The sequence below is a fragment of the Larus michahellis genome, chromosome 7 (genome assembly GCF_964199755.1).
Source record: "Larus michahellis chromosome 7, bLarMic1.1, whole genome shotgun sequence".
In the NCBI taxonomy this organism is placed as follows: Eukaryota; Metazoa; Chordata; class Aves; order Charadriiformes; family Laridae; genus Larus; species Larus michahellis.
Genome location: NC_133902.1, coordinates 47,103,039 through 47,129,973, shown reverse-complemented (window position 1 = coordinate 47,129,973; position 26,935 = coordinate 47,103,039). Strand labels below are relative to the sequence as shown.

General features: G+C 47.3%; 1 protein-coding gene across 4 annotated transcripts in view; it reads right to left on the bottom strand.

The window, feature by feature from the left end:
* Nucleotides 1–26,935, bottom strand: part of GLI2 (GLI family zinc finger 2) — a 195,559-nt gene that overhangs the window by 27,044 nt on the left and 141,580 nt on the right. For all 4 annotated transcript variants that reach the window (XM_074595091.1, XM_074595090.1, XM_074595092.1 and 1 more), the window contains 3 exons: nt 13,462–13,664; nt 11,582–11,773; nt 825–1,026 (listed from right to left, as the gene is read on the bottom strand). In XM_074595091.1, the coding sequence (XP_074451192.1) occupies nt 825–1,026; nt 11,582–11,773; nt 13,462–13,664 (597 nt within the window). The remainder of the gene's footprint in view (nt 1–824; nt 1,027–11,581; nt 11,774–13,461; nt 13,665–26,935) is intronic.

Below are 26,935 nucleotides of genomic sequence, written 5' to 3'. Positions count from 1 at the left end.
AGATGACAAGTCTAGAAAAATATGATTACTAGACAAGGAGTTGCTATTTGTTTAAATTAGCATTATGTTTGATTCTACAGTCAATTTCTAAATGATGCTGCCAGATAAAGTAGCTGATAAAATTAATGTTACAGTTACTAATGGCAATGTCTCTGTTTTCCCCTACGAATTTTAGGAGTGCATGATCTTTAGAAACCCTTGCTTTGCAACATCAGTGTTAATTAGAACTAACATTTTTAACAGTTAAGTAATAAAAAGAATAATAACATTGTGAAACTTGGGTGAAGCAATCACGGCAGGAATTGACAACAGTGAGCTGCCTAGTGTAAGTGCTTTTTAATTAAGGTTTGAGCAAAACTTTACTCAAGGGCTTAGATTTGTTTTAAATATGTTTTTAGAATTAAGCTTTTAAATCCGCCCAGGCAACATTTTTTTTCATAAGGATGTGGACCAATAATTTGGAGAATACTTTGGGGCAATCTCTTAAATCAGAGAGTTTCTTAATCAGTCCAGCCGCTCATAATGAGCATTTTTTAGGTGAATTTATTCTCCATCTCTGCTTCAGGGAGGCATGATCATACTGTAATTACTGGAAATCTGGTAGCAAATAATCCAAATCCAGCACCCCACCCCCTCACCCCCCCATGCCACAAAGTACCCTTCCGCGTGGAAAACCAGATGGGGGCTTTGAGTTAATACATTACACAGCCCCAATGCACAAAGGCAGAGGTTGTGAGGAAGGGAAGGTCTCCCTCGTTGGAGGATCACCCCTCCTTTTTTAGGGATGGCTACACATCTGAACGGAGCCAGTCCCTGAGCTTTACCTGATTGTCCCAGCAGATAAATGGCCGTAGGAGCCACTTGCCGCTGAACTGCTTCTGGAGTTGTTGATATATGCCACGAGAGAGTTTGGGGAGGTCCTGATCATCGTCTGGAGATCAATGCTGGCATCAGACAGCGGGGAGATAGACAGGGCTCGTTTTCGGCTTAATCTCGGAGTCACTCGCGGGCTCGAAAACCGGGAAACTGTAGGAAAGAGAGACTTTGTCAGACAACGCCAGTGGGCTGCTCCCGTCCTGTGGGGCCACGAGAGGTGCTGAGACCTGCTGCACTTGTGACTGCTGTGGGATGTTCAGGAGCCCGGACCAGCGCAGGGACCGGCTGCACTTTGACGGGAGGTTTCCTCTCTGCTGGGCGCTGAGTGACAGGGGTCAGGCAGCACCGTGAACAACTGCTTGCATCGCCCTCTTTGGGGGATAAACAGAAGCCTGTCCATCACCCCCTTTCATCGGCACTAAATTAACTTAAAATTAAAAGGGAAAAGACCCTGCAAGGTTTCTGTGAGCGTAGCCGTCCCCGTGGACTCGGTGGTGGGAGCCGCGGGCCAGAAGAGCCGCACGTCAGAGCCAGGGCAACCCTTGGAAATGGTGCGTGCGCTTGTGTGCGGAGGGAGCGGAAACCAAACGAGCGCGAGCACAATGCTGACCATCCAATTAACGAAGGAGGCGAGGCTCCAGGAGCCCCGAAAGTAAATTAAGAGTTTTAAGAAAACCAATTTGGCAGCTCAGGCACAAAGTTCAAGCTCTCCCCCTCCAAGGGGACCTGCCAGTGCCTGGACCCTATTAGCGATTGTCAATCACTCGGGCATGAAGTCATTTCCAACCCTGCCAGTCCCGTTTGTGGATCTGCAATACATGGCGAGTTACTACTGTACCAATTTGGCCTCCCCCAGCCTTTCGGCACTGCTAACTGGAACGACTGACTTCATCCAGAGGAAACTCTGCCCAGGCCTGACCCACCTGCAATTCTCCGGGGTGGCACAGATGGGAGCTGGGGATGGGCCATATCACAACCTTCCCTGATACCAGGGTACCAGATCCGAAGCCCTGCCTGAGCCCTAGCCCTGCCTGGAACACCTCATCCCATCCCTCCAAAAGCAATGAGAACAGTGTTTAGGTCACTTATTTAAAAAAAATAATAACATTTCTAAGGGGAAAATATGCCCCTTGGCCATGGGGTCCACCCGGTAATTCCCATCATCCACCCAGGGGTGCAGGAGGGCTCAGCTGCTCCAGCTCCTTCCTTCAATGAGCACAGCCCTGTATTACTACCTGGCTTTTCCAGCGGCGGTCTCCACAGAAAGCTTGCTCTGGGTGTATCCTATTAAACACTGTGAATAAACCAGTAACTTGCCCAGACAGGCAATATGAGCTATTTTCCTCTAGTTGGTTGGAGGGACTGATTTTGGTTGTATATCACCAAATACAAGCCCGGCACTTTGTAAAAGCATAAACTTTCCATCCTGACGACAGTGCTGGTATGTGAGAGGGTGAATGGGATGTACAAAGAGGTAAAATATATCCTGCCAGCGTGACCAAATAGTTCCTTGATTTGTGTTGGCTCGCAGAAGTTTGTGTCAACATTTCCCTCAGCCCAGCGGCTGGGTTGCAGTCTCCCAGTCTCCACATGACTCACCCGTGTACCTAAGTGGCTCTGTCACTGTGATGCCTGGGTGCTGTGTAATCGATGGGGTTTAGTACCACCGTCCCCTTATTACCCATAACGTCCCTCGTTGCACGAGATAAATGACGTGCCCAAGGTCCCACTGAAGTCCAAGGCTAAGTTGATACTTGAACCAAGCACTCTCGTCACTTTTGTGACCTAAGAAGCTTCCAGGGTTGCTAGCTGCAATGTCTTACTGCAATACTGACAATTTGGGGAATTACTCCTAAAAATCAGATTGTTGCATATATGCTGAACATATTCTTCTTATAGTATTTTGTACAATGACATTTTGCAGCCTCACAGGGCAGGGAGATGCTAGAAAACACGACTCAAGGATTAGGTAGCAAACAGAAAGAGCACACAACGGTCTATAAAAATCACCTCCCAAGTGTTAAAGCTGTCCCATGATTCGGAGGGACCAGACAAACTATCTCAAGCATGCAGCTGGCAGACTCCAGCCCCGTTCTGCCATGGTGAGTGACACGTCCCTCGGGAGCTGGAAAAGGAGAAGCCGGTTTATAGAGGCACTACGGATGCAAAACCAAAAGGAGCAAACAAACTCCCCTCAGGCCGTTAGGCTGACTAAAGGTTGGAGTGGAGTATTCCCAAACTTCACACCTGATTCATGAAATTCGGGCCCTGACAGAGCCCTGGACCGAGCAACGTGAGGGCCAAAACTGTGCTCTTTCAGAGTCATATTAATATATTGATTTAAACTAATTGAACTTTTGGGAGGGGGGCTTTTTCTTTTTTTTCTTCTGACTATAAGGCATCGTGATTCAATACATGGGCCACAACCTGGGAAGACCTAGGTGCTCTTCCCAGTCCTCCCCAGACATACCTCCTTGAGCAAGTTGCTGCTTCTTTCTGTGTCCCTATTTCGCAGTGTCATCTATTTAGATGAGCTCCTTTAGACGGGGTTTCTGTTTTTTATCTGCATGTATTGCACCTAGTGTGATGGGGCTCCATCTCAGCTGAGTTGTCAGTGTTTCTGTCCCGCAAATAATATGCGTCTTTCCAGATATAGATACTGTTTTCCCCATTTGCATTCCCACAGTCTCCTCCCTCTCTACCAGAAGGAAGCAGGCCAGATTTGACAGTCATATTTATCTCTGTTACTCCCACACCTCAAGGGAGATCTGTTTATTAATGTGCCACTTCCCTTGATAAATTACTAAATAGAAAGAAAAGCCTTGTACTCATTTCTCGCTGTTCCTTCCCATGATTTATGTCCACAGTGCTGGTTCAGCCATTGGTCGCCATTAATTTGCAGAGGGAAGAAGCCCTGATGTCCAACAGAAACCTGGCTTTTCGCAGTGCATCCAACGTGGGCATCCCTCCCCGCTGCACACACGTACGTCATTTTTTCCCCGTGCAAAACTCTGCTGGATGCTGTCAGATTTGCAAGCTGGCCTGGGACTTCTCCAGCGCAAAACCAGTAATATGCATTGCGTTACTGTCCGCTCTAATTTAGACCTTGCGAGTACCGTGGGCTATCTGAAATGTCTGATAGCAGATCCAATAGGTTGGGCTGATGCTTTACACAAAAGCCTCTTCGGTCCTGTGGGCTTCCAGGGAAAGCTGTGACCTAAAACCGTGCCATGGATGAACAATTCCTCTCTTTTCAATGACAGCCTGCCCAAGGTGCCTGGGAAGGGATGCGTCTGGGAAACAGAGAAGGATTTTAACCACATGAAGAAGAGCTCACTAGTGCATTTATGAAGAGGGAGTCTTTTCAAAATTATTATTTAAAAGCAGAATAGAAACACCGGGATCGTTCTTAATAATATAATTAGCCTGACCTAATCCCCTGATCTGTGCACACTGAGCACGAATGTTAAATGGTACCAGGCAGCAGCAAAGATAAGCGTTAGTATAGCTGTACACACGGGCAAGGTGTTCAATACGGGCTGCCTGGCAGCCGCTGGGATATGTAAGCAAAATCCGCTGTTGCCTGAGGTCGGGTGATGTTTCAAAGGAAAAACCACATACAACTTCTTCAGCAGTGACTGTGCCCAGAGAAGTAAATGGAGGCGGGATCCGTTTTTCAGAGACGGAGAGCCTCAGGAGGATTTATCACTAGCGCTCCCCCTCTCATCTCCCCTTCAAAAATGCTAACTTATCAAAACGAATGGGGTTAGTTTTAAGACTTTTTTGATGTTTGGAAAATACGTTAGGGGAAGAGTTTCCAAACTGTCAGAGTATCCCCTTCAACACTCTCAAAAGAAAAAAGTCTGGTATTTTTACGTTGTTGTTCTAAAAGATGTTTTGTTGAGAAACATAAAGTCATCATAGTTAAAATGAATTTGAAAAGGTCACAAATTGAAATAAAAATAGGAAATTATTTTAAAATTAGTTTTACTCATCTGCCAGAGTTTCAATCTTTTTAAAATTACTTTCTCTGTGCCTCTCTACCTCAGATGGAGACCTTTTTTACCTTCAGTTTCTTTTCCTTTAATAGTTCTGAGAGATGGGAAAACTCTTTCTCACCCAGATCCAGAAAGAAGTGATGGGCCAAAGCCCACAAGCAAAACAAGAAACAAGACAAGTTCACGAGGTACTCCGTATAGTTGCCTCCTCTGGTGTTCAATCGTATTTCCAGCCAAGTACATTTACAGCATGCCCAGGATGGGTGTTCTTTGGTGGTGGCTCTTCCCATATCAATTTGCGCATCTTGAATAAACACCTTTAAAGCCAGCAGATGCTTCCCATTGACTGCCACTGACTTCGGAACATGGAATAAATATGAATTCAAAAGCTGATCTAGAGACACCCTTGCTTGAACTACCTCATCTTTACTTTCAAAGTAATTCTTTCCCACTTGAAAAACATGCTATGTTTATGTGCGCATTTTTGGACGTAGTAACAGCTTGGTTTCTATTTATTCAGTGTATATTAGAAGAATCAGCTCTGAATGGAAGAAACGATATTTTTGTTTGTTTGTTTTTGCAAAAGCTAAAGATACCTGTTTAGAATTCAAAACTCTTTCAGATTTCAAGCAACAACAGAAATATCCTCTGGCCTGAAGTAAGACACAGGATATTTTAAACAAAAGGACTGTCCCCATCTCCCTACATTCTCAGAGTTAGGAGGAGATTAAAATGGCGATGTGGTGAACAGAAGGATGCGGTAAAGGTTGAGCCCAAAGCTCTGGGCAATGGCGACAGTGGATGGCAGTCCATGTAGTTCAGTAAAAAAATTACCATAGGCCTTTGCCCCCTGCTGTCTCTTCTTACAAAAAGTCAATTCCAGATACATTTTATGGTGTTTTAATTGGAGCACATTGGCCCTTCCATACCATTTCATGCACAGACCCAGATACACTGGCTGTCATAGGCTCAGCTCTACAGGCTAGAGAATAAAAATAACCCATGTATTTTAAAAAATATTTAAAAACTGCCTAGAATAACTTTTCAGTAGAAAAAGCTTGACTTTACAGCAGCATTATATTTGCAGGGTAAATGTAAATGCCACAGCTCACAACTGAAGCCATTTCTCTCCTGGAGCAGTTTAAATATCCCATTTCTAAACCAGCAAGAATTCAAGGCTGAATTTTCAAGTGATGCTGGCTGTGTCTGCCAGGTGTCCCAGCCCAGTCCTCCAGCCAGCCTAGAGCTGGGAGGAAAGTCCAAATTTCTTGGTAAAAGATAAAAATTTCCTTGGCAATTTCCTACAGGGTCTTCTAATTATCACATCCACGAGTTGCTCGGAAACTGGGATTTTCTTCCCCAATTTAGATTTATCCCCAACAGACCAGTGATGAGGATTTTCTTCCCCAATCTAGATTTATCCACAACGGGCCAGCGATGAGCCAAATGGTCATCCCCTCATTTTTACACATGTGGCGGCTCGTGGTCCAACTCCCGTGGCTGCTCCCAGCAAGATCAGACCCCACGGGGATCATGTGGGAGGCAGGAGCAGAGGTTCCTGCTCCCACCAATCGCCGTGGCTGTGGTCCAACAGAAGGACATTAGAAGAGACGATTTTCCTGGAGGGAGATTTCAGACCTCCGTATTGCATTACAAATAGCGGCAGCAAAGCCCTCCTGAAAGGAAACACCAGGCACTCAGTGGGAGCTCCTTCAGGGTGAGGAAATCTCAGGCATCTCTTTACGGACAAGCATGTTGCTGTGATCTCGATTGCAGAGGGACATCGGGGGAAATCTGCTTCCAAACCACTGAGCCCATAAGGCACGTGGGCTGCAGATGGCTCACTCCCCCTCCTCACCGAAACACGGCCAGAGCCACCGCTTCCCCTGCACCCCCCGGCCAAGCCCCGGGATAAATACAGCGTTATCAAAACGGTCCCTCTTCCTGGCCGCTCACCAAGAAAACTCCACCCAAAGCATACGGAAATATCCCCCTCCTCCCGTCATCAGATTAAATCCAAAGGCAGCATAAAAACACAGGATGATCCCCTAATCAATAAGCAGCAGCAATAAACTACAAACGGTCTTCGCATAACCAGTTCCTTATTCCCCTCTCCCCTTCTGCAGCGGCAGCACACGTCTTACTCAGACTGCAGCAGATGCTGGACATTTGTTCTGGCACCAGACGCTGTCCTGGGACCCTTCTTTCTTCCCTCCCCAGGCCCGATCAGCTTTGCAGTTCAAGGAATACTAATGCTTCCCTCAAACCCTCGCTGAAAGACAAGGCTGCATTCTTCTACTCCCAATCCACAAGGTAACTGTTTAGACGACCCAACTTGCATATGTAAATTGAATTCTTTAGAAACCAGAGTGCAGCGGGATTCCAGACAGAGCACTTATGGGATGCTCTGGGACTTTTTCTCTCTTCTGCACATATTTTTCTGGGGAGGAAAACAGCATTGCTGGCTAGAAATGGGTGGGAAATTGTTTCCCATTCTCTGAACCTTTTCTGAGATTTCAGCAAGTTTCCATTCTGCGCTGGGACAAAGAAAACAACAAAAAAAAAGATCTTTCAGAGTTTATAAGGAAGCGACTACAGGGCGCGCCGTCTGCCCAGAGTAGCCAACAGCTGGCTTGTTTGGGAAGTCCTCTGCGAGCCAGCATATCCAGCCTGCAAACACCGAGCTGCTGATCCCTCAAGCCCCAGAAGAGGCACTTCTTTCCTCGGTCGCCGTGAGGCTGGGCTCTCTCCGTCCATCCTGATGGAGCAGTCGCTTCATGTAAACCTGCTGCAGGAGAGTCCTGAGCTCACCTCTCACAGACACATGCCTGCTGACTGCAGTAACCACCGGGCTGCACTGCCAGCCCTGCTCCTTACGCCGATGGCTATTAAATCATTCACTTGAAGTAGAAAGGCTCCAACAACACTGACTGAAAGAGGCCAGTGAAGCTGAATCGCTGTTTGACTTGGGGGAATAAAGTCCTGCTTGATGATTTGCCCACATCCCAGGCAACTGTGCCAGCCGCTAGCCAGTTGGCTCTCCTGGGCTGAACAAAGCCTTTTCCCAGTTAAACTGCTGGTCATGATCAAGATGTTCGTGACTGCCATGCACCAGGCAGCAAGAAACAGGGCAGGGATCCCTCCTCTAGCTCTGCAACTGGATGAAATGCCGTGACTGCAGGGTCATCCCTGCTGTTGGTAACTGTAAGGTTGCACAAACACATCCAGGCAGCCCTCCTGACCTGAGTGACTACCTCTGTGCAGCACCACTTGGATGTAAGTTGAACTCAAGACCTTTTTCCCCCGTTCCCTGACTCAGCATGGACAACCCACTGACACTTTCGACACTGTGCAAACAGAAGTGATGGATTTAAAGATGATCTCTGCTTCCCACCCTCACCATGAGAGTCTTATTCTGAAGATCAGGGTGTTGTTTCCAGATCTGCCACAGCTCTGCTCACTGATTATTTGATCTCCTTTCTCTCTGGGGTCTCCAGTGATGAAGTAGCTTTGCTTTGTACAGTAATTTGAGATCTTCTGATGTACAGGGCTACAACGGTACAAGCATCGATTCAGTCTGGATACACTCTTCTTGAGAGCAAATGGCATCTCCTGAGGGGCTGAGGGGAATCACAGGAGCCCTTGTGCTTAGGAAAAAAAAAGAAGTTGGATGTACTAAACATGCTCAGATAGCTGTAGTCATCTGCAGGTTCATCTGTACTCGTCACCAGTCTTTACTGTCCCAGGGATGCTCTTGAGATACCACTCTGTCACCTGGAATAATCCACCACGTGGCACCCACTTCTAGAATAGAAATGCAAAAGTTTGTTTTGATCTGGTGAACAGATCCTGTAAATTAGTCTCAGAAGTGCCCCAGCAGCAATGTTGTGACATTGGAAAGCAGTTAACTTTTGATTTGGAAGTGGATTTAAGCCTGGATTCAAACTTCACTCTCGGATTTAGAGTCCATGTTTGGATGACAGAATGACACAGGACAGCTAACTGAAGGGTTATAGGGTTATTTAGTCTCCACTGGAACTGGCCTGAAGATCCCAGCAGTCTGGTGAGTAGAACTTGAATTTGGTCTGCTTCAGTGTTTTAATTACTTCTAGCTGCACAGTGAAAACCCTGCTAAGAGATACAGCGCTGGGGCACCCTCGCTTAGTCACCATTTAAACACTCCGCAGACTTGGCGCATGCTCTGTACCAACAAGCTCCAGCTGACACTTACGTCCTATTACTTTTCCTGATCCTAGACACCTGATGGGATGAAAAAACACTGACAAACGCAGAGGCATTGAGAAATTCTCCAAGAAATGCAATTACAGCAGCCAGAAGGGCTCAGGTATGTGTCTGTGGAGGAACTACCATACCCACTGGCTAGGGCTCCCATGGACCTGCAGATGTGTGGAGGCGACATGACACTGAATAGGCCAGTTTTAATATATGCTTATCTGCTGCTTTTTCTTTTGCAGGTGCCACTGTTATCACAGATGTGTGAAGGTGCTGCGTGTGGTTTAGCAGGAGCTACCTGCATTTTCAGCAAAGTAATTCTTATAAAGTTCTTATGCTCTGGGGCTCCCTGGGAAGAAAAGGGCTCTCTGAATGGCAGACGCTGTGAGGTGGTGACTCACTGGGGGTTTATGCATACTACTGATATTCTTGTCTCAGAAAAGCACCATAAGAGGATGCTTTATTACATTATCTGTTCAACTATTTACTTAGGCCCTGCTGATTTAAATTTTTGAAATAATTTTCTAAAAAGAGAAGGAGACTCTGGTTCCTCAGCCAGCATTCCAGAGCCATCCAATTTAGTCTCCGCCTTGAGAACACACAATTCTCTCTCCTCTCCAGCTGATAGATAAACCCAAACACATAGACCAGAGACTGGCACTGGGCTGCTGCTCCTTTGCACATTCTTATAAAGCAGTCTTCAGCGTCTCATGTCACATCCTCGTGACATTTGTAAGTCTTCATCTCACTCAGAGCATGTGAAGGCCCAGAAGAGGCTTTCCAGTTACTCATCAACAAAGCTTTACTGAAAGATCAAAATAAACGCTCGGTGAGCCCTGGCTTTGCAGTAAATAATGGTTATGAGCTTGGCTGCATGAAACCGGGACCTTTGATACGTGATTCACTCTAGAGATGTTTTCAGGAGAAGGCAAGAAGGAAGACAGTCTTCTGCCAAGGGGAGTATCTCAGATGACTTCAGATAAAGACCGATCTTCAGCAAACCAATGGAGGAGCATCTTGGTGTGCTGAGAGTCAGCCTGCGCTAGCATGAAAACAGTTGTGTTTGCTTCCCTTCATGGCTGTTTATCTGGCACTTCAGCGAGGCACTGCTGGTCAGAGATGGACTAATAAGGAGGCAAGGAGGAAGGAGCCTTGTTCATGAGCCCGAGGAGAACTTGGCAGGGCTGCTTTGCACCCATCTGCTATAACCACAGCCATTAACCCTTTGGAGGGAAGACAGAGCGGTCTGACTGACCAACTGCTTTGTAGCGGAGAAGCCTGGAATATATTTTGGGTGTTAGAAGCAGGATGGTACCAAGGAGCATGTGATTTCCCTTTCAAACTGGGATCCAGGTTCACGATTAATCTAGGAATTGGCAGAAGAAAATGACTATTCAGGTAAAACTTCCGCAGCAGCTGCAGATGAGAAATTGTTTTTTTGTTAGAAATAGCTATAAGCCCCCATCACTGAACAGCCAGAACAGCTTTTATCATTCTAAACCAGTCACTTTACGAAGCAGCAAGACCGCAAAGTCTTTCATCTTAAAAGCTCAACAACAGAAACTTTGAAGCGGTAATGAAACGATGCAGATCTCCACTCCAAAAATTATAATGGTCCACAGGCAAATCCAAAGGCAGCCCAGGAAACAGCAGCCGGGATCTGAAAGTCGAGCTGAGACTTCTCTTTCTTGCAGCAGAAATGATCCCCAAACTGCCCTCTGTAATATCCGCACAACCCCAGTTCTTACGAGATGTGGCATAAAGTGAAAGGAAAGACATTTCTAACAGCTCTAAAAATCATTTGGACCTCAGATATGCTTCCAGATAGACATTACACATCTCAACAGGGCAGCAGTCAGGCCGCAGGGGTGACTCAGCACCACAGCGCCTAACGTGATTTTATTTCTTCTTCATTTAGCCAGGAGTGAGAATTTTCTGGGTTTATAATGCCCGATACTAGCATAAATACCACATTCCTGCAATTTTTTTTCTCCCACGAAGTACTAACGTGCTCTCTCCACCGTGGTTCCCCGTTAACATATTTTTTCCTCCTCGGGGACTCGAGAGGTCCCAACCAAGACAAGAGATCCATCATGCTGAGCAAAGCTATGCCTGGAAATGGCCGGCCTTTGCCCCAGACACCAACCAGGCAAAACATGGGGAGCCGAAGTTGGAGCTTGCCCCCAAGGCATGTTGTGGTCACCTGTGGCCAAGGTAGCGGGATGGCAGCAACACCCTGTTCGCTGGACCAGCCCTTCTCCTACCCATGCCATCCTCCCAAAAAGGCCACAACATGTATATTTTATACATATATATGGAATGAGGCAATCTTTTAACCCAAAAATTATAGCGCAGCACCCATGGTTTTTGGAAGGGCAGAGTGACCACATATAGCAACCTCCACCTGGAGGTCAGCCCCATCCATCTGCCCCACAATTTCAGCCATGCTGGGGAGGACGCGGACCACTACTCACCATCGACAGGGCTGAGGTAATCGTGGAGGTGGGCTGTGCTGGCTGCTCCCCCGCTCTGCATCAGGAGGTCCCCATAGGGGTTCGGATGGCCGGCCATCAGCGTCATTTGGTGGTAGTAGTCGGCGGGGTTGGCTCCCGGTGGCGGTGGGGGCAGCCCGAAGAGACCTCGCTCCTTCAGGTGCTCGTGAGCCACTGCCGGAGCCGCGGGCGAGGAGAAAAACATGGGGAGAAGGTTCCCACCGCAACGTTAGACCTCGGCGCTGACGTTGGCGGCCCCGTCTCCCCCCCGCGCCCCCCGCCAGCCCCCGCGTAGGGCTCTCGTGACGTGCACTTGGGCGTGCTTCTGCGGACAAAAGAGACTAAGCTGGGGCCTCTGCATTCCTCCATTTCCGCAAATTTATAAACAATCTCTCGTTCCCCCTTCTAATAATCCTCCCGTTCGGACGCAGCCAGCACCCCAGGGAGGGGGGAGAGGGCCCAGCCCGCCGGCAGCAGTAACCCTGTCAGCATTAACATCCCTGCCTATTAGGAAGGAAAGACAAATGCAGCCCAGTTCCCGATAGCAGCGCAAGGAAATTAAAGCCAAGGTCTAATGCATAGAGCTAGGTTTAGTGTCTGGCAGCATAAAACCATTTTGGCTGCCAAAGCCAATTACGCTCACTTTCTCCCAGCTGTAATTTTTCAAACCTGCCTCCCCACCCGCTTGCCCCATTAACTTATTTACCACCGCCTTAGAAAAAAAAAAAAAAGGAAAAAAAAAAAAGAAAAGAAAAGCAACCCAAAACACAATGCCTTTTTTTCATAGCAAATAACGAAACTGGCGTTGGAAGGGGAGGATGGGGCAGAGCGTGTGCACTTCAGCCATCAGACCTCTCTGCGACAGGCGGCTGGGAGTTCAGATGACGTTTTGGGGGAGGGAAGAAGATGCATGCATCTCCCCATCACCCTAGTGATGTTTTTTTTAGCCACAGAAGATGGTTTTATGCTGCTAGACGCTAAGCCGGGGGCCTTGTCACTCTCTGGTGTGCTTTGCTTTGAGGCGGTGAAGGGCCGCTTGTCCCCACAGCAGATCGGGAGCCGAGAGATGCCGGGGTTTGCCGGGTGCGCAGAGACCAGGTCCCCAAACCCTATCTGCTCCCTGGGCACCGAGCCAGCCGCCTGCAACCATGTAATGAGGCACTTCTGATAAAGTCAGTCGCAACTTGCACCTCCCCAAGTGAAAGCAGAGTCGTGCTTTTCCCCCTTTCCCTGCTTGGCTGTTTTTGTCCCGAGCTCCCCAGCACAGGGTCTGCCGGGGCTCGGAGAGCATCACCACCTCCCTGTGCACCCAGCGCTGGCTCCCCGCACGCCCTCGCTTTCCCCAAAAGCTGCTGCAGGGCAGCTCAGGAGAAAGGAGGGATAAAGTATGGCCCCTCTCCTTTGCCCAGAAGCCATCCTGCCCCAAGACACAAAGCCAACAGGGAATAACCCAGCTGGCGTTGCCTCATCTCTGCAATGTCAATCCCAGCCAGGCCAGGCGGCCGGAGTGACTGTGACCCTCTTTGGGGGAAGCAGGGCTCCCAGTAGAGACATAAGAGCGGGGAAGCTTGTAAGAGAGCCGAGAGCGCTGCAGAAAGGAACGTACTTTAAGCAAAATATTTATAATATGATCCAGCGGTAATAGCTATTCTCACGCTCTGCTTTCTCAGTGCAATGATGCAAAACAAATGTGTAGTTAAAGGAGGGGGAAAAAAAAAAAACACCCAAAAAGAAAAAGAGACAGCTCTCCCACTTCAGAGAGCAGCTGCGGAGCCTTTGCAGCTGTAAATCCTCGGGTTTTAGGGAATTTCAGTGCTGGTGAGCTACAAAATCGCTGCAGTACCAGTAGCACAGCGTCTTACCGTCGGCGGGGCTGAGGCCCCTGGCAGCCGAGATGACGGAGAGCGTGGGGCTGCCGTGGACAGAGCGGAGGTAGTGCTCCATGTGGGGTGCCACGTAGGGGTGCGGCGGGCTGAAGGGCGATTCGCCGGGCCCGGTGGGGTGCGGAGAGAGGCGGATGAGGGAGATGTCGGAGATGACGGGGCTGCCGCTCAGAGGAGGAGGCCTGGGAAGGAAACAGAGACACATCGTCACTCGCAGCCACCCAGGGCGAGCACAGACGCCTGCCACCCTTCTCCCTCCCACCCCACTGCCTTCGCCTGCAAGGAGGAGATAGAGCACATGGTGGGAAAAACCTCTCCTCTTGCCATACGTGGAGCCTGAAGCCAGCGCAAGCTTCCTGCAGACCCGCACCCTCATTGCACCTAACGTGTATTGGTGCAAGGTGGCTCACTGCAGCTGGGCTGGTGTGAAAAGGGGCTTGGGGCAATGCCTGCACATCTGGCTGCGTGGAGCACACCCCATGCTAGAGATGTCACCCCGTGCAGGGTGTCACCCTGTCGCAGGGGGAGCCTGGCTACACGGAGACGTTCGAGGCAAACTCGGGGTTTGCAAGCTCCGCGCTGTCCCCGGGTATCCATCCAGATGTTTAGTGCTGCCACGTGCAGACAAAGCCCCGGACAGGGCTGCCTGTGAAAGGATGTAAACGGCGCAAGGATCACTTATAGGATTTTGAGGTGAGCCGTGCTCTGCTGGGCTCGGCCAGCGCTGGCGGAGCAGCCCTCCCCGCCTGCGTCCATCACGGCTTGCACAAACCTCCTTGACAGGTCGGTGGTACGGTTCAGAGGGCAAAAGTTCAGGAGAGGTTTTATTGCATGCTTTCGGGGGGCCGTCTCTGTTAAATCCCTCAGATCTTCCTCAGGCCAAGTGTTACCTGAGAAAGAAGCCAGTAAACGCTGAGGGATTCAGCAGGTAAGAAAAAAAAGTCACAGGCATGTTTCAGCACTCGAGCAGTTTTTGCAGGGTGAGCAAGGACGGAGGAGAAAGTGTACGGATATCTCCCGGGCACGTCTCCTGCTGTACCCTTCAGCCTCTTAGACAAAGTGCAGAGGGTGCAAGGAGGGGAGAAAAAGTTACACGCCCTGACCTGAGAAGCAGAAAATCTGAGCTAGACACCAAAAGAGGCAGAACTGTCATTAGGCAAAACGAAAGGGCAAAATCTGCTTTGCGTTAGCGTTCTCTGTACTCACAGACTGATGGAAGCGGAGCTGGTGTGGAGACGCAGGTCACAGCAGGGATGGCATTCATCCCTGGCTGGGTGCTTTGGCCAAGCTGAGGAAGATGGATGTGGGGCCCCGTGGGGCTCCATCCCGGGCATGGGAGACCATGGGGATTCGGGGTTTCAGAGGTCAGGGATCTGGGACGTGGGCTGAGCTAAGGGATGGTATTACAAAGGTCCTTCCCTAAGAATATCCAAATACGCCATTAGCGAGAGCATGTAAGATCCGTCTCAAAATGCACAGACAACCACAAACACGAGGGTCTGAGCAGTTTAGACATGCCACCTGCACCTCAGGATCTGAGTCCCACCCTGCCTTATCAACAGTTCAGGTGCATTTTAATTTATTTGTAATACTTGCATATCAACAAAACCACACAGAAATGTAATATAAGCTTTGCAGACTTATTCAGCAGTTTACGAGCATGTTTGTCTTTGTTTGATCTTCCGCGTGTTTCTATGTCTTTCTGATAAATTAGTAAACCTTGTGGCTTTTTGAACACTTTCTGCTGATGGGTAGTAAATTAAATGCCTTTTAAAATATTTATAGTTCAAAGTACTCTCCTGTAGCAATGCGCTCCGCGGCTCACTGGTGTGAAATACAAGGCAGTGAAAACCTATCAGATATGAAGGACTTGTGGAGATGCACTGCCACCGACACACACACACGCGCGCGCGCGTGTCGGAGCGAGACCGGGGTTTCGCTGGAGGAACACCCACCAGCATCGAGCCTGTCTTCTTTTACGGCACTGAAAGACAAACTTATGATGGCATGGCTATTTTGGACCTCATAACCTCCCCACCTGCCACGCCATGGCATGTTTGTTATAAGGGCGAGCGAAGTCCCTCTCCGAGCCGCTCTCGGGTGCCTCTCGCCATGACATCAGCCGCGGCGGCGGCGAGCTCGGGAAAGCTGCAGCCGAGGCCGCCGGGGCTGGTTTCTGTCGAGGCTGCTAATAAAGGCGGCCGAGCACGGAGCCGACCAATTTATTTCTACCAGGGAGGATGGAGAAGTGAATCAAAGTCTCTGTTCCAGATTTAGTTTCAATTCATTTCTAATAATCTCCACCGCCTCATCTGGAAAAAATGAAACAGGATTAAAAAAAATGATGTCATTAAGAAAACATCTGACTAATTTTTCTTCTGACGAAGACTTAATATAAGTGAGGGGGGATGTAAATTAAAAGCAGCCCCAATCTTCCCTGGGCCACAGAGCCTGCCTTAATACATAAGCCATGAAAGAAATTTTCTTACATATACAATAAGTTCCCTCTTTCATCAGTACTCACAGCTTCTCCCCAAAGGATTGTGAACTTCTTTGATGCAGGCTTGAAACTATGTATTACCAGGTTTACGAGCCTTCGGAGCCTCCGCTGATCAAACTGTGAGGCCAACATCTAAAATGTGTATAACAATATGAAGGGTTTGCTGTTCATTTTCTCTTGTGCTAAATTGGGCAGAAATGCCGGAGTCCCTCAGAACAGGAAAACTCCACCCTGGCCAAAAAGGTAACGCTGGGAAAAAGATCAAGAATTCACCCAAAATGCATGCAGCTGGAGACCTGGGTGGTGTTTCAACATGAGACTTGACCGTGCGTGTAAAGACCAGGCTGGAGAGCAGGATTCTCCTTACGGCTCTGCTTAAAGTCTCTCCTTGCTGCACCTCTGCATCTGTGCAGCAGGACAGCCGTACTCCCACCAGTCTGCCTCCTGAGAGCCCTCCCAGGCAGGGTCACCTCTCACTGGTGTACACCTACGATTCTAGCAAAGCACAAATTCTAGCGTGGCGCAGCACGTCCCAAAATAATGTGGCTTCCTGTAGCTGCCTACCAGGAACGGCTCACTCGGCCGGAGGGATCCTCTGCTCCTAACTCCCCAAAAGCTTGATTTTTTCCCCTTCTTTTTCCAGTTGCGCCACTTGCATTATTTCGCATCTAAACCCCAAGGCCTGGAGTGTGCCATCACATCGGCGGTCTGCAAATACACAGCGAGAGCCAACTGTGGCCTCGCAGGCCTGCTCCCGGACTGGCAAAGGGACAACAACTAGCTGCTGCTTTTGAGAGGCAGTGGCTTAAATGGGGGAGTCGTGATGTGATGCTGGGGGAAGGTGGCTCTGCCCCACACCCAGCTCACCTCCTGGGCAAGCGAGGCTCCCCATCCCCATGCCCCAAACCCCGCAGCGGGACAAACTCCAGCTTGGTGTGGTGACCCAGCCCGTGCAACGGTGCCGTGGTGCCAGAGCTGGGTTTCTCAGTGTGGCCGTAGAGCTTCCTGCCTAGACCTCCGCTATCCATACATCACCCCCTGCTCCCTCCCTGGATCCTGTGGATGGCACGAGGAGAACACCCCAGCGCCTGGGGGGGAGCTCACGGCTCTGCTGAAGACAACGCTGTAAAAATCTCGCTGCCTGCAGCGGGACGAGGGATTTCACCTGACCACATATATTTCTGAAGAAACTGGGATTCTGGTTTTCAAATAGGCTAAGGGAATTGGGTGTCCAAATGCCATTAAATTTAATGGGAGCCAGAGGCCTGTTTTCCCAGCGGCTCCGGCGAGAAGCCCAGGCTCTATAATTAATGCTCAGGACTTGTAGAGCAATTTGCATCTCTGACGAAGCACACGAGCCCTGATTCATTTCCTCCCCCACCCAGGAGAGGCTTTCCCTTCCCCACTCTCTAACAGAGGGAGACAGAGACTGAGGGGGGGAGACATTACCTGACCCCATCTAAGGGCTGCGGGGCGTTGCGGTGATGCTGGGGGCATGCATGCTGCGGAAGGCTTTACAGAGCAGGTCTTCACCAGTGCAGTGGATAACCATCCTCAGAGAGCAGAAATGCTTGCCCTGTTTACCTGGCTCCAGACGCCTGCAGAGCGGGACCGTGGGGCAGCAGCGGAGGAGCACGACCAGCACGAGGAGAGCTACCAGCATCGGAGATGTGACACACGCTGCCAGTGGGACACTATGAGTTTTTTGGTGGTTTTCCAGGAGCTGGTAACTCCTTAACTGTCCTTCACTGGGGAAAAGTGATCCACTTCACTTTCCTGGTTTTGCTGAAAGGAGCACCAGCTTGTCCAAAGATCTACAGTCTCATCCCAAAGGTGTCGGGGGAAGGAGCTGGTAGTTTCTCAAGGCAAAAAAATTCAGCCTGTGGTTTTCAGAGAGGTGGACTAGCATGGCCCTGGTTGTGCCTCGGAGCCTGGCAGGCACTTGCCCCCCATGCCGCTGCTCACAGGAGGTGCTGCTCTTGGTGCATCACAGCTGGACACAGCACTGAGAAAGGATCATCATGGTCCCACGGCAGAGAAGCAGCATCACCTCTGAGGATCTGGGCTGGGCAACCCCTCAGGGGCTGGCAAAACCAGTGCTGGCTGCTATGAACAGGGTCTTGAGGTAAGTTTTTGTCATGCTGCTCTCCCCCTGTGGTCACGCACCAGCAATCCCAAAATCTTGCGCAGTGGAGAAGAGGCACCGTCTCCCCACTGCTGCATGCAGGTCTGGAGCCTCAGCAAGGGGCACCCAGCAATGAATGCAACAGTTAAAGAAGTTGCACATTTCTGAAATAATCTCCATCCGTTAAGTAAAACCCAGAAAAATGGGGACAATTAACCATCACTAATGTCCCATGACTCTTCTAAATTAATACTTACGTGCCAAATACATTCATTCAGTGGAAAACAAAGGGCTGAATACTTTTCCATATGCTTAATGGAATACGGACACTTGCAGGCAATTGTTTTGCCGTACAATAAAAAAAACTGCATAGCTGCTACACAGAGATGGAAGCTAGGAACAGAGCTGCTCAAAGGGAGGGGTATCATAGCCTGGTAGACTTTTGCTATAAGAAAAAAGCTTTTAAAGCCAACAATCCCCTCTAAACCCCACACAGAAATCCTTGCTTTTGTTTTGTTTTAAATAAAACAACCTGGCCTGGCTTTTGCAATTCTTGTGCGCCCAGAACACTACCCAAAGTCTGCATGAGATGGAGGAGAGCCATATGGATGCCCGAAAAAGGGACCGCGCTCACGGCAGACACGCTACATATGGGATGCCAAAGCTGCACCCAGCAGGAAACCTAAAATGCCCCAGGATTCATGCTAAACGATTCAGTCTAAACAGCTTTCGCCAGCCCCTCAACTTCACCTCTGTTTATTTCTGATTTAAAGTCCCTTACAACAGGAAGGGCGAGAGGTCACGACACTTGTGCGGTACCCTCAGAATTAAAGCCCTTGAGGTCCCTCAAAAGAAGGTACCTCTCAGAGGTCAAACCTGGGCCACAACTATCGAATCCACATGGCATTTGATCATTCACGAAGATTTCCTCCTTTCCCAGTTTTTTGGCTCAGAGACTGGAGGATCTGCCGGGAGCAGCATCATGGAGCTGCCTTGCAGCCGCCTCTCCCCCCCAGCCACTGCCAGGGAGTGTGGGGCAGCCCAGTAATGAGGCGACAAGGAATCACTCACGCTTCCCAGCTCTCCCGGCACTGCAACAAGTTGATAATTATCCAGTAAAGTGACCTGATGCTCAAATATAGGGCTATCAAGTCAAAGATGCCAGCTTAGGTGTCCCGCTAGGAAGAGATCAGGATGGGGACCCAAGAGACATCATTGTTAATTCCCAGCCCTCCCCTGCCGGGATGCTCAGCACAATTCATTTTATTTCTTTTTCGTGCATTTTCTCAGCTCTGTATGCTCAGCACAATTAATTTTATTTCTTTTTCCTGTATTTTCTCAGCCTAAAATGGCGTTAATAATGTCTTTTTTCTCCTTCCTTTTTTCCATACCCACACATATGAATATTATAGAAAATCAGAACTACCTTTGCTAATTCAGCAATTAGTGCACTCACTTATAAGAAGCTGTGAACCTGGACGAAAATTGCTAAAGCTTCTCTGCAGAAATTTAACGGGCACTCTTTGAGCAGTTCCCGTTTTCTCCTTTCCCCTCAAAAATGGCTTTGAGGCCTGGAAAGCATGAAACACACAAAAAAATTATTTTAACAGTGAGGGCAAGTTCCCATTAGATGGGTTTACAGAGAGCAGTGGTAAATTCAGCGCTGCTGCAAGACTTTACAGCAAAACTAGATGTTTTTCTAAAAGATGGGCTCTCGGTGTACTGCAGCGTTTAGAGTTTTAATAGTAGAAAAGAGTAATTTCTCCCAGTGTAGAAATTAAAGGGGGGAATGGCCAGTGTCGCAGATGTCAGATCAGCAGTAATTCCTTTGGGCCTTAACAGACACAAATCTCTGAATATAAAATCCCTTATTTGTGGATTTGTGGTTTGGGCACTGCTTTGAGAAGGATTTAGGTAGACACCATGAAAAATCCCATCATGCATCCATTGGCGATGGTAGTTGTCTAAATACCTTTAAAAATCATGCCTTTAAAGTCTAATCTTGTGCCACTGAAGGCAAAGGAAACTCTGCCACTGATGGCAAGAGCAACAAAAACAGCCTCTAATTAGACGATTCCTCTGTTTTCCACCTGCACCATGGAAACAGTATCGTAATCTAAGGTGGGTGCCATTTCTTAGCACAATTTTTTTCCATCCCTCAGAAAAACATATTCAAGACTTATACGCAACTTCTAGCGTATGAGGTCAATTTAACATATTTGCTTCAGGTAAAAAAAAGGATCTTTGTTTCCAAATTAAAAAAAAAGCGCTAAACATCTTTCATTTTTCCTTTCAAAAGACCATTCCGTTTTCCAACACACCTGACTTCAATCCTCAGTTAAAATATCTAAAACCAAGAACAAATGGAACAAAAGACTTAATTTCACCTTATGGAAGAGTATTATTAATGTTTATCAATGAAATCAAAAGTATTTTGGTTTAGAGCTTGAAACATTTTTTTTCCATCTAAGGTCCCTCAGAAGTTAACACCTTTCGTAAACTCACAGGCTGTTGGCAGCATCTTTGGAGGGAAAAAATTTGTGAGCCTAAGTACAGGAACAGACCCTCAAATTAGAAACTCTCCTAACTATGTGCGGTTTCTTATTGTATTCACGCTGCATTTACCACAATGCGGGTCTAGTTTTGGCTGACACTTGTAGGCACAACTGCAACACGATAACAACAACAATATCAATATTTGCTTTTAAAATGGAAGAAAAATGCAAATTTTTAATAAGTAAGGTTGCCCTCCATTATACAACACACAAAGAAGCAAGACATCAAAGGTAGAAATTAGAGTTGATACGGGACCTTCAAACCCAAATCAAATTAGTGTCTTGAGGAGAGATCTTTGATTTAAGCTTAATAGTGGTGATTTTTTCTTGGGTTGTTTTACACTTAATCAGCCACACAGCCCACTGTGCAGACATATGTTCCCAAAGCACATCAAAGCAAGTAAACATTCTGTTTCAGATCCTAATATCCTTTTTTATCCAATTATCTTACTTACATGATCTTTTAATTTAAGTTCTGAAAGCCCACCTTTTCACACAAGCTTTCCTTTAGCGACGGAGGTAGAAGGATGACCAGCTCAGTTCTTGTGAGATACCCGCCAAAAAAAACCCCCAACGAATAAATCAAAGCACAGCAGATGAGTCTCTAAGATAGTTTCTTGAGAGATTAATGATGAAAGCCTTCAGAGAAGAAGCATATTTTAAGAAGGGAAACTTCAAGGAAGATAGCTGAGGGGGAGAGAGGGAAGGAGAGTGTGAGGAAAGGCATGAAAGAAAGCATGGATAAAAGTGCAAGTGCCAATGGAAGTAGTTCAGCGACAGACCGAAGGAGCAACGCAAACCTGGAGGCATGTGAACTTCAGGTTGAAACCTCCAGGCATGAGAACTCCATTCCAGTCGTCACAAAATCTGAGAGCTGGGGTGTCGAAATGCCGCAGGCGCAGGGCAGGGAGGGGATGAGGGCTGGGCAGTGGCATTGCAGATGTCAAGGGGGAAGAAGCAAGGTGGGAAGCAGTGGGGAATGAGATGGGAAAGGTGTGGATACTGACCGGATCCTGATGGCAGAGCTGAGTAGGAAGTTGAGGGAGATCTGAGAGGATACTGCGCTGGTGAGGGCATGTGGGAAATGAGTGTTGGAAAGATGTGTCGGATGCGACACAGCCGTTTCTCCGCATCTGATTGATTTCCCTTGGGACACATGTTGAGGATATTAGCACTTTCAAGCGAATACTTTGCTTGTAGCTGTGAAGACACCGGGCTTGGGAAAACAAATGGGAAGTGTGTATCTGTGGGGAGGAAACCTTAATTTTTGATCCCTGCCTGGTATCTTCTTGCCATGCTAAGTTTGGGTGGGGGCTTTTCTCCCTTAAAAGAAAATAACATTCAAGTGCTACAGAGGGGTTTAACATTTAAAAGCCTATACTTCTGAAAAGTCCCTTTCCATGTTATGCCAGCACTGATCTGTTGTGGAGAGGACAAGTCAGTGGCAGCAACATCGCAGCAGTGGAACTCATGGAAGAGTCAGGCAAACCATAGAAAATGCTTATTCATTCATTACACTTTAAATCTGCCTTGGCTCTATACCCGTCATATCCCAGAAAAGCAAAAAAGGACCATTCCTCTTCATCATGACTGTAATACAATCAACTGGCTGCAGCATTACTCTAACCAACGTTAACTAACAGAGTCTGTGTCTGACATCTATAATTTCATGTTAACAAATTAGGTAGACTCCTGCATTTCCTGGTACCTTGAATGCCCAAGAAGCTCATAACTTTTCTTTATATGCAAAATGTCAGGGAAAGGGCAAACAATGTTATGCCAGAAGACCATAGCCAAATCACTTGGTTGGAATGTGCTGTAAATCACGGGGTGAATGGAAAATGAATCTTTGTTCCAGGACAGCGACTTCCAGCTTTAATTTTGCTGCTAATATGCTCCTTTTCTATTAGGAATGCCCTCTTCCCATAATCCAGGATCCTTAAATCCTATAACTAAGCAAGACACCAAGGAAGGCAAACTTACTCTCAACTAATTATAAAAAGCCTGAACTGCCCTACTTCTCTTTTCTGAAGTACCGCCAGTGTTCAGGCTTTAGGAAGATGTTGTGCTTGCTCCGAGCAGCAGTAAGCTGTTGTAACCCACTGGATGCAACCAGAAAACCGTGGTTAACAAAGGGGAATAAAAAGAAATGGGAACAGGTACAGCACCAGATCTCTACAAAGCCTTTCCAGACACAGCCGTCAGAGGAGCTCTGTATGTAGAGGTGGTTGTGACAGTCACACAGGAACACATTGCGCTCACACACGTACACACACCCCAGGCGCGCTGCTGGCGTGCTGCCTGTGTACCTGCCTCTGGTGCATCACAGCACAAAGAACTAAAAGACATGCATTCCTATAATAGCAAAGCTTTTGGTCGGGGCTCCCTGGGTTTTCTGCAGGAATTAATTTTACTGGCATTTGACACATTTTAAACAGCAACAGCACTCACAGTAACCTCCAAAGGGAAATATTCCTGAACAATATATAATAAATACATTGATTTCTAATAATAACCATCTGCCCTAAATCTTCTTGCTGACAGGTTTAGTTGGACCAAAGGCCCTTTTCACATCTACTTCATGACAGTTCCCATCACTACATAAAGACTTTGAAGTGCCCTAACGTGCAGTAAAATGCGAGATAACCTACCAAACTGTCAATATTTCTTCACTTCTAAAAGGAAATGCTAATGGCACTCAAAGAGCTCAAGATGTAATGTAAGATCTGATCCAGCAGGCTGGCTGATCTAACCATCCTTTCCTTTGCTACGAGTATGCTGAAAAGCAAGCAATTATATGGTGAAGAGCAGAACTAGGTAAAAGTTTTCCACTGATATGACTGCAGGGAGAAAAGCCTTTTCATTCCAAACAAGCTTTTCTCTTGGAAATGTCTGGAGTTTTCTCTACAAAAGAAGAGAATTAATAAGAAGTTAGCTCTTCCATTCTAATTTCTTCTTTTTAACCTATCATTTTTTTTCTTTCCTTTTTTTAAATCATTAGAAAGTGAACCAGAAAGAAACGCGGATGTTTTTAAAATTTGGACGATGTTCAGCTGGGAGTCGATTTTCCACAGGGAAATGATGAACACAAATAATTCAGAGAAAGCTGAATCTCTCTCTACGATTGACTGCGATAAACAACTGGCATTTCTCTGCCAGTTCTATCTTGCAGCGTCAGACTGAGAAAGGCTCTACAGCAGGAGAAACTAAACGCAGTAAACGGAAGCCCAGTCCTGCGGTAAAACGCCGGCACTGCTTGCTGAACTGTACAATCCAACAGACTTCAAAGGAGCCAGGATGCTCCCCTCTCCCCACAGATCATCAGCTCATGGATGGGATGTTTTATATCTCATCAGCCACATACTACCTGAGAAGCCTTCCTTCCAAAACCCTTTTGCTCCCAGATCTGTTGGTGTCATTCTCTACAGCTGCTCTCCTATTTTTCCTGTTTTCCAATAACACAGGAAAGTGTAACATATTTATCAAGGAAGGAACAGGGATGTGATATTCCCCAGCTGTTTACTGCTGAAAGTTTACGCTAGTACTTTCTAACCTGTGGTTTGCAAAACCCTTGGGAATCACTGAAAAACTCCTTCAGGTGCTGTGAAAGATAGCAAAAGACCACTGCAAGCCTCTTGTTATTCGGGCTAAATTGACTATACCACGTTTGACAACCCTGCTGGAAAATTTTTAGGGAGGCCACAGACTGCAATAGCTTTCAAACCCCTCATTGACTCTATGCTTCCCGAAATCAATAAAAATTATATACGAGACATTCTCAGAGTAATCACCGACCACTGCCCCAACCCATCCAACAGCCACCGACGTCAGCTAGCACCGGAGCACGCCTGCGTGGTTTAGGCGTCTTTGCTACGCCGGCGCGGAGGTAACCCCATGTCAGCAGCGCCGTATACCTACGGTGACACCTCCCTCCCGCCGCCACGCAAAGGGAGACCTGCGGGTCTCATCTTTCATTCTCTTATCTCACGCAGCTATTCCTTATGCAGACACATTTCTGTATACAAATCCCATTATACTTGACCCTCGGTTCACCCTGTTTCCATTACAACGCTGTAGACTCAACCAGACTTGCTCCAGTGCCAACTCTGTGCTGTCATTCCTTGCGCAGAGTGGTAATAAAGAAATCACTGTTTTAAGCTGACAAAGAACAGATTTCTTACTAAGTAAACACTGATGTTTTGGTAGGGAAATTAAGTTATAAAATTGTGTCTACAAAGGGAGACCATACAGATGGAGTTTGTTAAGAGACAGCAATACAGTCAACAGTGGTTAATTCAATTGCCTGCTACTTATCAGATTTTTTTTTAAAAAAGGCTTATCCAGTTTTTGTAAATGCAAAGGCAGAGAAACATTTCAAAGAGTCATTGCTGTCTTAGCTGGAGAGCGATACAAACCCGCACGCGGCCTCTTGGGGCTGAAGAGCCCACCCTTGAGCATCTGCTGTGGCTGTGTTGGCACCCAGCGGGCTGGCACTCGCCAGCCTGGCACAGCACAGCTCATCGCCATGCCACCACCCTCCAGGGACCCACGTCCTTCATAGCTGTGCCATGGCCTCGCTTCTCCTGGCCACCGCTCTCACCTGCCTTTCTGCCTGCATGGTGCCCCCACACCAATTTTAGATGCCCCAAACCTTCCTTCAGCTGGGGTAAAAGCATGGCACTAAGCTCAGCTGGGTAAAGATAGGAAACTCAGTACCTCCGGTCCTCAGCTGAGCCTCAAATAATCCCAACCCAATCTCAGATGTTGCATGAAATCCCAAAAGCACCAGGTTGACACCAAGTCGACGTCAAGTCGCTGAAGCTGTTTCTCTCCTAAATGCAGCAATGGCAGAAGCACAGTTACTCTTTACTCTCCTCTTTCCAGGGAATCGCAGCTGGGTGTGGGGGGCTGCCTAAAAACAGGGGTTCTTTTACATCATCAGTGCTGGCAAAGGTCCCCAGACATCTTCCTCATGCTAACAGTTCTGGTGATGGTCCATACTGCTGGACCAGGAGCAGAAGCAGGAGGTTCCTCATCACTCCGCAAACCTCAGAACCCACCCTTCTTGCAACTCACCAAACGCCAGCTTATGCTCCTGTTATGGCATCTAAGTGAAGAGAGGGATGAGACCTCCAGCCCCATTTCTACACACTCTGCCAAGCTCTCAGACTACGCAGAGCCAAGGAAGAGGCAGCTGCTCTCTTTGCATGCCCAACTGCAGGTGCTCAACTCACGCATTATAGCCATCGCTTTCCTCAACAGCAGCCAAAGTCTTTCTGAGATGATACTCCAGGTAGACTGAATATTACCTCAAAGAAAGCAGGCATGTTTTGGGAACGGTTTAAAATGTCCAGAGAGTTATGGTGTTTTTTTAAAAAAAACATTTTATCAGGAAGGATAGAGAAAAAGATTTATTTTTCACACAGGATATAGTTCATTATGGGATTCGGTGTGCAGCATGATGTAAAGTCTCAGGCGAGCCAAAAGGTGTTAACATCGTGTGCCCTTTAAATGATGCACTTAGTCAGTAAAACGAGATGTGCTTAGGTTGGAACTATGTAAATACACTAATTTCATTAATATAAGGTAAAAATCTAAAAAAGAGATATTGCTGGGTAATTAAGTCACCAAGTATTGGTTCTATTTAAAATTCAAGAGAAGGGATATTAAACATACTCAAATTTTAATGAAAACATTTGCAGTGGCTTTAATAATTCAGCACAAGATTTTATTTAAACATTTCTCTCCAGTTTTGGAGAAGGCAAACACAGGGATGTTGTACTGTGGTCTGGGAATGAGAAAACAGAACTGCTCAGGTGCAGTGCATTATTTTACCTGTTTAGACAACACAGTGACAAACCAACCAAGCCTGGAAATCAAAGCTATGCTGAAATCCCAGCAGTGAGGTTTTCCGTGTGGTAGCAGCTTTTCAAAGTCCCATCAGTCATCTTTTTGCACCTTCAAGTATCTTTTGTGGCCCGAGTTGATTTCAGGGGGTGTAAGCTCCTACATGCATTCATCGTGGGGGGAGGCTGCTGGTGGGATTTCAATGTCTAAATACTTCTGTCTCAGAGTTTACATTGAAAATAGGACTTAAGGTCCTGCCCTTTGCATATTTTGGGTTTTTTTTAATTGTATCTGCTGCTTGATTCGCTAAAATAAGCAAAGGACATAACAGGTGGAAATAAAGCGGATTTTAAAAATATTTTATGGTTTAAATAATCTATATTGTTATTAGTAACCAAGGAAATCCAACTATCCAGAACTGAGGTT